At 42.2% G+C, this 12,029-nt stretch overlaps 1 protein-coding gene across 2 annotated transcripts in view; it reads left to right on the top strand.

The window, feature by feature from the left end:
• DOCK11 (dedicator of cytokinesis 11) overlaps positions 1–12,029 on the top strand; it is a 193,548-nt gene that overhangs the window by 128,783 nt on the left and 52,736 nt on the right. For both annotated transcript variants that reach the window (XM_059385729.1, XM_059385730.1), the window contains 5 exons: positions 3,957–4,023; positions 5,542–5,589; positions 7,128–7,270; positions 8,533–8,648; positions 9,780–9,917. In XM_059385729.1, coding sequence (XP_059241712.1) covers positions 3,957–4,023; positions 5,542–5,589; positions 7,128–7,270; positions 8,533–8,648; positions 9,780–9,917 — 512 coding nt within the window. The remainder of the gene's footprint in view (positions 1–3,956; positions 4,024–5,541; positions 5,590–7,127; positions 7,271–8,532; positions 8,649–9,779; positions 9,918–12,029) is intronic.

Genomic DNA, 12,029 nt, shown 5'->3' with positions numbered 1-12,029 from the left:
TTATTCTGAAAAATTCTGCTTCTGGATCTTTCTCAGTGGATGTATTCTAGTTACTTTGTCTTGTCTGGTAAATATTTTAGTTACTCGGTATGCATTTAAATGTTGAACCCTTAGAAGTCCATACTCTTCAGGTCCTTTCTTGGCTTTATTGGTTCATAAACAGTAGCAACTTAGTTTCAACAAAAAGATGACAGACCTCTACACTTATAATGTGGAAGTGGAGGAATTCCACAGAATGAATTTCCTTTTCTATTTGTGGCTACATTTTATTAATTGGCAATAAGTCACTGTTTCAAAGTCTTAGTCATTTGCCAAACTTTTTTTTTCTTATTGTCTTGTTTATTATTTCTGGAGAAATGGAATCAGAGTCAGGGATAATCAGTTACACAGTCTGAATTGACAGGAAGACTGTCCTCTTGTAAAAGAAGAGCATTTTCCTTGAGAGGATGAGGCAAAGCTACTTTCCCTCTTTTTCTGTCTGTGTCCTGGCTTTTCTCTTTATTGCAGACCCTGAGATGAAACTTTGGGTATCACCGAGAGGCTTATTGGCATCATGCTCCTTATCTGTAGACTCATTAACATTCTTCTTCCCAGTGGATTGTTCAGTGAAAGGTATCGGGTAGCTGCAATCTCTTACGGAAAACCCAATGTTGTACTGAGTTATACCACTCTTCGATTTTTTCCCACTAGATCTTACAGTATAGTCAAAAGGAAATACATTTAAAGAGGGCTTTTCCTTACTCTGTGTAAAAGGGGGAAATGAACTTCCTTTATAATCAGGCATATTTTCCTCTGAAGTTTCAGATACGACTTGAGTAGTGGGGTTGCCTGTGGTAGAAATACTGGAAAGGCTCCAAGAGAAGTCAATCTGAGTTTCACACTTCTGTGTGGTGGTCCTTTGGGTGGAGGTCCTCTGGGTGAAGATCTGTTTCCTTTTCGGCTGGCCAAGCTGGTCTTCGTGGTTTGAAACATCTTGAAATCCTTGCTCCTTTTGAGGACCAACTATCGATGTTAAAGGAAACCCTGCAGGTGACTTCTGATTGGTACTGCTCTCTGTGCCAGGCTTACTGCTATTAGGATAAGGCTGCTCAGGAGAGGTCTCCCGGTCCTCGAAGAGGTCCTGACTATAAAATGGAATCGAAAACTTTGGACTTCGTGGTCGTTCCTTTCGTCCAGTTTTCATCTCTTCAGTATTTGATTGCTTTATCAATCTGACAGGCAGATACACATGAGTTCCTGGGGAGGGCTCCCTGACCGAGAAAACTGGCACAGACCTTTGAGTACAGGGAATGAATACCTCATCATCACTACTAGAAAAAGAAGGGGGCAAATGCTGCAGATTCCGTTTTAGTTCTGCAGAAAGCTTCTGATTTTCTTCCCTTAACCTATTCCTTTCTTCAGTAAGCTGAGCAATAAAGTGAAGATTTTGTTGTTGGATATCGTAAAATTCCTGCTGTAGTGTGTTCCTGTAGCTTTCATTCAGCAAACAGCGTTCACATGTTTTTGCATTTAACTGATCTCGCAAGTTCTGAATGGTGCTACTGAGGACTTTCTGTTGCGCGGTCAGCTCTTTAATTTTGGCTGTGGAGCCCGTCCACCTTCCGTCGGCCAGTCGCTCTTTCCTCAAACTGGCTAATTTTGCCTGTAAACGGCGTAGCTCTTTGTCGTGGAGCTCTTTTAGCATTAGCCAGGTTTTTTTAAAATCATCAGATGATACATCACATACACTAAACTGTAATTTTTCTCTTCCTGAGGGTTTCTTACCACCTCCCCTCTCTCCTCCACCCATGTTCCCAGCCTGCATCATGTCTCGCCGATTTGGGGTTTGGAAATGGTGGAGACAGGCCAGCGGCTTAACAGCGCTACCGCCGTTGCCGAGAAAATGGCGGAGGAGCTGCTGACTAGCACTAAGCCGCGGCTGGGATGAGGCCTTTTCCCCTTTTACAGACCTGCGAAGCTGTCTCTGGGCACGAGGCTGGCACCGGGGTGGTTCAGGGATGGGCAGAAAGTTCCGGAGTTTTTGGGTGGGAAGAAGGCACCGGCCTTTTGGTGGGAAGAGAGCCGTTGCGTGGGAGAGAGAGGATGGCGCCCTCACGCTGCTCTCCTACAGGAGGCCGAGAGGCCGGAAACCCAGTGGCTTCTGGGGGATCTGGGCTTCTCCCAGCAGCACGGCAATCAAAAGGCAGGAGTGGGGGAGACCGGAAGTCCCTGCCCGCTTTTTTTTTTTTTTTTAAACAAACTAACGATGCCATTTTTAGCATTTTTATTCTTGAGGGTCAGTGTTTTGGAAAGTATCAACACCCGTGGCTTTTAGAAACAGTTGGAAGTAAAGTCAAAATCCCTGCATTCCTCCCTGTCTCCCCCTCTCCGCCTAGCCAACATTGCCTAGTCTTCCATCCTTATCTTGCCCAGGTTGTAGCTGGGTTGGCAGTTTTGTCATTTACCACTCTTGCGATGCCTATGACATTTTTACATTTAAGAGCTATGAGCGCCAAGAGCTATATCTGAGTAGCATAAAAAGGGAACGGAGGGGGCACCTGTCTGACTCAGGGGGTAGAGCATGCAACAGGATCTCGCAATTGAGTTCTAGCGCACTCTGGGCGTAGAGAGTACTTAAAAATAAAAATCTTTTAAAAAGTAAATGAAAAATGAATGGAGAGTTAAATGGCAGCAGTATTTTTTCTTTTTAATTTTAATCTCGGTAAATTACTGTGTTGGAGTAAAGAAGCGGGTCAAAAGAGAAGTATACATGATAGATTTAAGGGACTTTTATATCTGGGATAGTTAGATACATGCGCCTGGACATACGGTTAGAAGATAAGCAGGCATGTTTGTAAGAGTGTATTTGAGCAAAAATTGATTAGAGTCAGGTAGCATCCAATCTAGCAGACAAAGTAGTCTTGAGGTGCTGTACAAAATGAAAGACTTCTAGAGGTAGAAGGGAGCTGGAGCAAGGAAGTTTATGCAGGGAAAGTTTATGCAGGGAAAGTGGGTTTGTTATTGCAAAGTCACTTTTGTCTAGGGGATGCCAGGGCTCTGTCAGGCAGATTACCTTAGTAGTGCCCATCAGATGATTCCTAATTGACTGGTTTACAATTCCATTCCTGGGCGAGTGGGAACTGTAATTGTCTAGGTTTGGTGGTGGGAGGCTTAGCATAAGCAACTCCATTTTCATTCAGCCTGTTGTTTTGTTTTTAACTGTGTGTGTGTGTGTGTGTGTGTGTGTGTATCTATTTGCATAATATCAAGACTTCAGAGTTTATGGGGTGCCTGGGTGGCTCAGTGGGTTAAAGCCTCTGCTTTCAGCTCAAGTCATGATCCCAGAGTCCTGGGATCGAGCCCTGCATCAGGCTCTCTGCTCAACGGGGAGCCTGCTTCCTCCTCTCCCTCTGCCTGCTTCTCTGCCTACTTGTGATCTCCGTCTGTCAAATAAATAAATAAAATCTTTAAAAAAAAAAAAAAAGACTTCAGAGTTTATAATACAAAGGCAAAGGGTAAAAAAAAATCTCTTCTTCTCAAGTTTAAAGTTCTCAAACTTTTTGGTTCACAGAGCCCTTAGAGTAGCAGGCAAAGGTGCTTGACCCTCCTTTCGGAAAAATACTCCTAAGCACGCGGCATTATGCAAAATTTCAGGAAGTTCATTGAAAACACCCCAGTCCTTTTTCCCTTCCTCTGTCTTCAGGGATGATATGAAGATTAGTATCAGCCATCCAAAAGAATATTTACAAACTAAATAAAAATAATCATTAAATAATTACAGATAAAGTGATATATCTGGAATTAATTCACACAAATACAATGTGTGCCTTGAACAATGAGCTGGGAGAGGAGGACATCGATCAAAGAACCGGCTGGGAACTGACGGTTGTTGAAGCTTGGTTATTGATACTTTGGGGGCACTGTGCTATTTACTGTGCTTATTTCAAGATCTGCCACTTTGTTTATTCCATTTTCAGATACTCTCTTAACTTACTGGAATAAAGTCTCTCCTCAGGAGCTCATAAACATTCTCATCCTTCTCGAGTAAGTTATACTAATTTATTTTCATCAATTTTCTCCTTGTTTGGGGGTTAAAATATTACCTGTTTTTCCCCCAACAGCTTATTTACTGATAACATAGGAAATAGTCAACTGTTTTGGTAGCATCAAGGCCAGCACACAGGTTCTTCATACAGATGGGACAAAACATGGAGATGGAATACTTATGATAGCAGCAAAATTAGCTAATAATAGACCATCGTTCATCCCAGCAGCAGTCTTTCTGTGATCTAGAAAACTAGAAGTGGCATCAGCTGTCCAAAAGCATTCATTTGGAGCCGATGCTGGCTTAATGGAGCAGCTTCAATGACTGGAATTTAGAATTTGTACTCCTCTGTAGAGCTGAGTAATTCTACCAGCATCAGAAATGTGCATATATATATATTTTTCACATGTATATATGCATATATATATGTATTCTTCTCCATTCCAAGGCAGTTGGGGAAAAATCGAGTGTTGTTTGGGAAGTTGGGAAGGCGGTGTTGGGAAGTTGTCCTAGATTGTTTGCTGAGCTATCTGTGTTTGGGAAGTTGGGAAGGTGGAGTTGGGAAGTTGTCCTAGATTGTTTGCTGAGCTATCTGCATATCCTTATGGAAAGCTAATAGAAAAATTAAAATGAAATCTGAGGAATTTTTAGATAAATAACACCCAGGGGCTCCTGGCAGGCTCAGTCGGTAGAGCATGCAACTCTTGATCTCAGGGACATGAGTTCAAGACCCATGTTAGGTGCAAAGCTTGCTTTAAAAATAAATAAAGAGCATGCATAAATATGATGTTTATGTGTGCATGTCTTTCAAAACAAAAGTCTTCAAAGTTTTGCAGGAAACATCAGCAAACAAAACGGAGGTTGCAATTTTAAAAAACTATATCAAAATGTTTACTAATGAAAATATATGATGTTGGGGGTTTGCTTCAAAAAAAAATATAGGAGGTAGGGAGAATGGAGGGTGAGCAGGACACCTGTTCAGAGTAGAGAATGAACAAGAATGGCCCTGTGCCGATTACTGTTGAAGCAGGTGGGTGCTGAGTACATGGGAATTTAGTATGCTCCCCTCCCAACTTCTGGATGTGTTTGAGATTTTTGAATAATAGAAGGTGTATTTAATGCCATTTTAAAAATATAGCAATTGCTCTAATTTTTAGGGCTTAAGAAACTTTTTCTTTAGGTATTAATGGCTAAAACTAGAGATCTTTGCTATGAAACATTATAGAGCACGACGTAGAATCATCATTTGCATTGACAAACTTTTTAAATGTCGTTAGAATTGTAGGTGAAGAAATATGGAGCGTTTTGTTGCTAATGTAGTTGTAGCAAATAAACCTAGAAAGATATAATATGGCAAACCCACAAGTAGTTATGTGTATGTATCTGTATACCAAAACATATTGTTGTAATATGGTTTAAATGGGCCATTCTTTGGAACACATGAGTTTTTGAATATTGCTCGTTAAAATGCAAAGCGTGGCAATATCTCGCTAATGTGCTGTTGTTTTTCTTCCTAGAGTGTGTTTGTTCCACTTCAGATACATGGGGAAAAGAAACATAGCCAGGTAATTCCCACTACAATTTCCACTTTTTTTTCCCTTCTCTTCCAACAGATGGCAGTCTTGATCGTGCCCTGTAAAAACCTAGATTCTTCATTTTGCGAGTTACCTGGGCTTCATTTAACATGTCTCAGCTCAAACTGTAAATTAAACTAGTGTGAATGGATGTATTTTTAAGTTTTCCAAAGGGTAGCAGTTAGCCTGCTACGCGGAGTTTCTGTTCTAATCCAAGGACACTTGTCTTCTCTGAAAGAGGTGAGAAAAGGCTTAGATCCCGGGGAAGGCAGCAAATCATAAAGTGGGAACAACTGTAAGGTCTGTACTTTTACCAACAACCTGTCAATATTGACTTCAGTTGCTAAGGTAAATAGAAGTCTGCAACAGCAGCTGGGACATGTATTCTCTGTGAGCTATTCTCTTCTTTTTGCCACCTAAGTCTTGATGAAGTAAATACTTTAGGACACGTTTGAGGGACCCTAAGAAAAAGATCACTTATTTCAATGAGATCTATTTTTAGAGGGTAGAGTTAAGGAGCTCAGATAGAGTCCTTTTTATAAAAGTGAAATTCCATGGCACTTCCAAGAACTAAACAGACACTTTGGATGGAGTTCATGGCTGAGTGTCAGGAACATCCTAATAATGGGTAATTCCGGTGACGATTTCCACTCTCTTTCCCTGTGGCTTGGAGCCAGCTTGGTAACTACCACTGTGAGCCTTCACCTCTGTGATTCTGCTGGCTCTCCCACTCTGTTTACTAGAGGATAGACAAACTCTTTTTTTTTCCTGGGTTCCCGTATGACCCAGCTGTAATTTTTTTTTTTAATGGGATCTTAAAACTGAAGGAAAACAAAAGTTGGCATATCCTAGTAACAGACATGTGTGATCGAGGTTTGAGGCCAGGCCAGAAACAGATTAGATTGGCATTCCTTCGTGCACATCTAACCCCAGAAATTCTCCCCACCTCATTTCCACTCTGAGTACCCCTCGGACTATTTTCTGTGACTCCTGCCCTTCCTTGCCTTTTGAGAAAAGACCAAGCCTTACAGAGTGTTGGCCACTTGATTCTGATTTTTTAAGGAGGAAAGGAAGAAGCTTTTTCTAAATTCCTTAGTTATATTCTCATAGCAGAGGCTCTTTTAAATATCCACTAAAACTTCATACAATTTCCAGTGCTGCCTCGTTCAAGCTGAGTAATAGTAGATAGAATATTGAACACAGTGTACTGTTTATGTGGAAACCTCATCTTTTGTTTTGATTTTATTTATTTATTTATTTAAATAACATTGAGGGGTGCCTTCGTGGCTCAGTTGCTGAAGCATCTGCCTTCAGCTCAGGTCATGATTCCAAGGTCCTGGGATCGAGCCCTGTGTAGGCTGTCTGCCCAGCAGGAAGTCAGCTTCTCCCTCTCCCATTCCCCCTGCTTGTGTTCCCTCTCTTGCTGTCTCTCTCTCTGTCAAATAAATAAAATCTTTTTAAAGATTAAAAAAATATCATGGAGCTATAGTATTAGAGTACTCCATTTCCTAACTTTAAAATATTTTTAGGATACATGATGCCTGGCTGTCCAAGCACTTTGGAATAGACCGAAAATCGCAGACCATGCCAGCTCTTCGAAACAGATCAGGAGTGATGCAGGCCCGACTTCAGCATCTTAGCAGCCTGGAAAGTTCATTTACACTTAATCACAGTAAGTGAAAATGTGGGTAGGCTACCCATTCGAAACATACACATAATGCTATGGAACCTTGAAGGAATTCTAGCTTAAATCACCAGTACAATCGGAAATGACCACACATCTATGGATGTATTTATGTATCTCTGTGTTTATGTATAGTCCTTTTGTCATCCAGGAACACCTAATAAACTATGTGTGGATTTTCCAGTGATTTTTAGGTAACCATGGTTTTTCTCTTAGTTCGGTATTAAAGAAACTGATTTTCCCCCCACTGAGTTGCTATTCTCATCATATTATTTTACACTGGCTAGCCTTCATTCCGACTGTTAAACTTCAGTGCAAACAATGGCATCTTCATATAATAGTATCTATAATATTTGTTCAGTATATATAATATCTGTTCATTCAGTGATTTTAAGGGCTTACCCCTGCTGAGCTGAATGCAGAAGTGAGAGAATTGCAAATACTATTTTGACAAAGGCATATTGCACATGTGTTGAAATATTGACAAGGAGAACAGGGCAAGGAGAGAAATGTTGACCAGGCAGGGAAGGCTGGAGGGTTCTATAAGTGGAAGTGATCCTCTGAAAAGCAAATATTAATAAAAAGTCAAAGAGAAATCTTTCATTTCCATATAGTCCCCTGGAGGTTGCCGAAAAGGAAGCCAGCCAAACTAGCTTTGTCATGAGGACTAATAATAAAAACAAATGTCTTGGGTAGATGGACCCTGAGCTAATAATAGACTCAAGACCTTTAAAAAAAATGCAAGTTTTATGGACTTCGGCTTTGCTGTTGTCCCTTGTAAAAATATAAGGGACCTGCTGCCTTCGGTCGGCCCAGGTGCTTTGTTTTTCTTCTAATCTAGAAACAAGTCCCCTAACATTGGCATGATTAGAAACATCTGGCGGGTAGGGGGAGCACCACCATAGGTGACGTCGCCGGCTGTCTGCAATTTCTCATTTTTGTTCCCTAGTCACATCATCTGAGTTCATCCCTGAGATCTTGTCTCCAAAGAAGCGGAGACACCTAATTACGTGTTGCAGGGCTGTTGATAACAGAGCTGAAGTAAGAATGAGTGGCATTGATTAGCCAGGATCATATTTGATTAAGGAATAAATAAATACAGCGAAGCTCATTAGGTCTGCGGATACTGAGAGCCCCCTTTCTTCTTGCTTGTCTCTCGCTGAGTCTTGCGGGGGAGGCGAATAATCATTCAAAACAGTCACGTGATTCTCTGCGTTGGTCTGTGTTAACTTATTTTTCTGTAATCTTAGGCTCCGCAACAACTGAAGCAGACATTTTCCATCAGGCACTTCTCGAAGGCAACACTGCTACTGAAGTTTCCCTAACGGTGCTGGATACCATCTCGTTTTTCACCCAGTGCTTCAAGGTAAAAATGGGAAGTCACACTTCAGGTAGTGTCCTAAAGAAAACATTGTACACAAATTAATTAGTCAGAGGAAGCACAGCGTAGTAAAAAAGCCCCAAATGAACAGTCTGGAAACTTGGATGACAGACTTCGTTTGGCTACTGTGTGACCTTGGGGATTCACGGAGACTCCCTTGCCACATCCACGAAGGGAGGGGTTTGGACTCATTTGCCCTCAAGCTTCCTGCTACCTCTGAACTTCTGTTGTTTGATTTTTGTGTGTGTGTTTAAAGCCCTTTTCTGTCACACTTTTATAAATATATCCAGTCATGTTTAGCTCGAATTAGGATTGAACTGGTTTGCTCAGATACTCATGGTGATGAGGCGTTTTGTCAGGCTTGACAATGCCAAGGCAGGCTGACTAGCTTCCCTGGCCAGATGTTCAGTGCTTTTTCTCAGATGTTTGCTTCTCCACACAAATGAGCACTGTGAGGATTTTTTTTTTAAGATTTTATTTATTTGTTTGAGAGAGAGAATGAGAAAGAGAGGGAGAGCATGAGAGGGGGCAGGGTCAGGGAGAGAAGCACACTCCCCACTGAGCAGGGAGCCCGGTTCGGGACTCGATCTTGGGACTCCAGGATCATGACCTGAGCCAAAGGCAGTTCCTTAACCAACTGAGCCACCCAGGTGCCCCTTTTTCGTGAGGATTTTAAAAAGAAGAAGGTAAAAACCATGATCTTGCAAGGTTGTCGAGGGAGTAAGATGAGATAATAGGAGAGTGCTCTGAAGAGTAAAAATGACGTAACTGTCCCATAATGTAATATTAGCAGGAGAACTCAAAAGTAGAAAATTGTGCTTGCTTCCCCGTGAGTTAAAATCAGTCATTTTCTCCCCTCTTCTCTGTGTAATGCAGTTAATTGCTTTGGCCCTCCAGGTTTACTTTTTTTTTGAGAGAGAGAGAGAGACAGAGAATAGAGGAGGGGACAGAGGGAGGGGAAGAGAGAGAATCTTAAGCAGACTCCACGCCTAGGAGGGAGCCGGTGTGGGGCTCGACCTCACAGCCCTGAGATCATGACCTGAGCCAAAGGCAGATGTTTCCCCAACCGCGCCACCCAAGCACCCCCAAAATGTATTTTTTTTAAATGTTTTGTAGAGTCAACTGTTAAATAACGATGGCCACAACCCACTAATGAAAAAAGTATTTGATATCCATCTGGCATTCCTTAAAAATGGACAGTCCGAAGCGTCGCTGAAACATGTTTTTGCCTCCCTGCGAGCCTTCATCAGTAAGGTAAGGACAGCTTTCGAGCTGCTTGTGGGTCTCCCTCCATGGCAGGCAGGAAAGAGGGCACCGCGGGGCCCTGGAGTGACGTCCTCGAACCTCAGTCCACGAAGCTATGTAGTAGGGCCTTTGTAAGTACAGATGTAGAACAGCAGCACACACAAAGACGGCCCAACAAGAACCCCGTAAAGTCTGAACATGCTTTCTATTTCACATCGCCATTCCTTCCCCTTTTCCACAGGCTCCTAGGAAAAGTCTCATTTTCAGATGACCAGCTTTGCCGGGTTTTTTTCTAGTTTGCTTCTTCTCCAAGTATTCTCATGCCGAGGTTATAGAACTTAATCCACGTGCTCCTGTATGAGCCCCTGGCAAGCAGAGACCAGGTTGTCTAACCCCGGGGTCTCCTATCATAGCCTGCGAACAGTAGGCACTCAGTACGAGTTCAGGCGAATGATTTCTGCCTTTCAAAGCTAATTGTGTCTGCAGGCTCCAAATGTTCAGGCTGCTTACCTCATCTCGACGCAAACCTCAGCCCAGGCTCTTAGGAATAAATTGGATTCAAACAGATGGCCAAAATTTATTCCTCCTGGTCTGATTTTGATGGCTTTTAAATGTAATAAAGGGCATCATAAGCCAGGATGGAGTTGCAGTTATGGAAAGCTACAGTCAAGGCCTCTACGCAAGGATGAAACTCCAACAAGACAAAGAAATTCAATTAATTGATTTGTGTAGTGGAATAGCTGGGCCTGGAGAACTTTTTTGTCATCACTATTTGTCTGCTGGCTTATTGCATTTACTCGACACAGAACTGGGGTGGAGTTGAAGGTTGTTTCTTAATGGCCACTCCTTAATATAATTTTTTGATTTTTTTAAAATTAAGATTTTATTTATTTATTGGAGAAAGAGAGCATGAGCAGAGGGGCAGAGGGAGAGGCAAACACCCCGTTGAGTAGGGAGCCCGATGCAGGGCTCAATCCCAGGACCCCAGGATTATGACCTGAACCAAAGGCAGACGCTTAACCAACTGAACCACCCAGGCACTCCAATATAATTTTTTTAAAAGATTATTTATTTATTTGAGAGAGGGAAAAGCAGAACAAGCAAGAGAGAACACAAGTGTGGGGAGGGGCAGAGGAAGCAGGAGAAGCAGGCTCCCGACTGAGCAAGGAGCCCTACGTGGGACTTGATCCCAGGAGAGCCAAAGGTGGGCTGAGCCACCCAGGCATCCCTCCTTAATATAATTTTTGAATAAAGAAGTATTTGGAGAACTAAATTCAATACAAGCATGTTATAAGCAACTAAGGGAAAAAAATTCAGAAATAATTCACCAACCAAACAGTTTTCAAGTAGGAACGTCCTGGTGTTAGACACTGTGTCAGGGATACAGTCCAAGGGTTTATTGTACAGTAGAGGGAAATTTACACACGTATATGCACGCATATCCAACAATACCACTAGAATAAAACAAGTCTATACAGGGAAATGAGTGTGGGGAGGAGGAGGGAAAATGTCCAAATTTAGCAAAAGTTTCTCCATTGCAGTAGAGATAGAACTTAGTATGGACTGAGCGAGAGATGAAACTGAAGAGGTCAGGGGGACCAGATGGTTATGTAATTATCTTAGGAGTTAGACTTCATCTTTTAGCCCCCAGGGAGCATGGAACCAACACAATTAGATTTGTATTAAAAGCAGATTGGTGCAGGCGAGGAAAACTCTCTCAAAAGTAGTGTGGAAGGTAGATTGGTGGCAATAATAAAGGCAGGAAAAAGACTTACTATAATAAGTTAGGTAAGAGATGATAAAAGTTAATGAGTTCTGTTTTGTGGACCTGTTGAATTTAAGGTGCCTTTAGGATATCCAGTTAGAGCAGTTAGGATTAGCTGTTGGATATATAGATCTTTGCTCTAGAGAGAGATTTGGGTTAGAAAACTAGATTTGGAGTCATCCATCCATCCATCCACCCACCCATCCATCCATCCATCCATGCATCCATCTATCCATCCACCATCTATTCATCTAGCCAGCCAGCCATCCACCCAGCCACCCATCCATCCATCCACGCACCCATCCATCCATCCATCCACCATCTATCCATCCACCCACCCATCCATCCACCCACCC

The sequence above is a fragment of the Mustela nigripes genome, chromosome X (genome assembly GCF_022355385.1).
Source record: "Mustela nigripes isolate SB6536 chromosome X, MUSNIG.SB6536, whole genome shotgun sequence".
Taxonomy (NCBI): Eukaryota; Metazoa; Chordata; class Mammalia; order Carnivora; family Mustelidae; genus Mustela; species Mustela nigripes.
The sequence above is the reverse complement of the archived record's forward strand: the minus strand, read 5'-3'. Positions and strand labels throughout refer to the sequence as shown.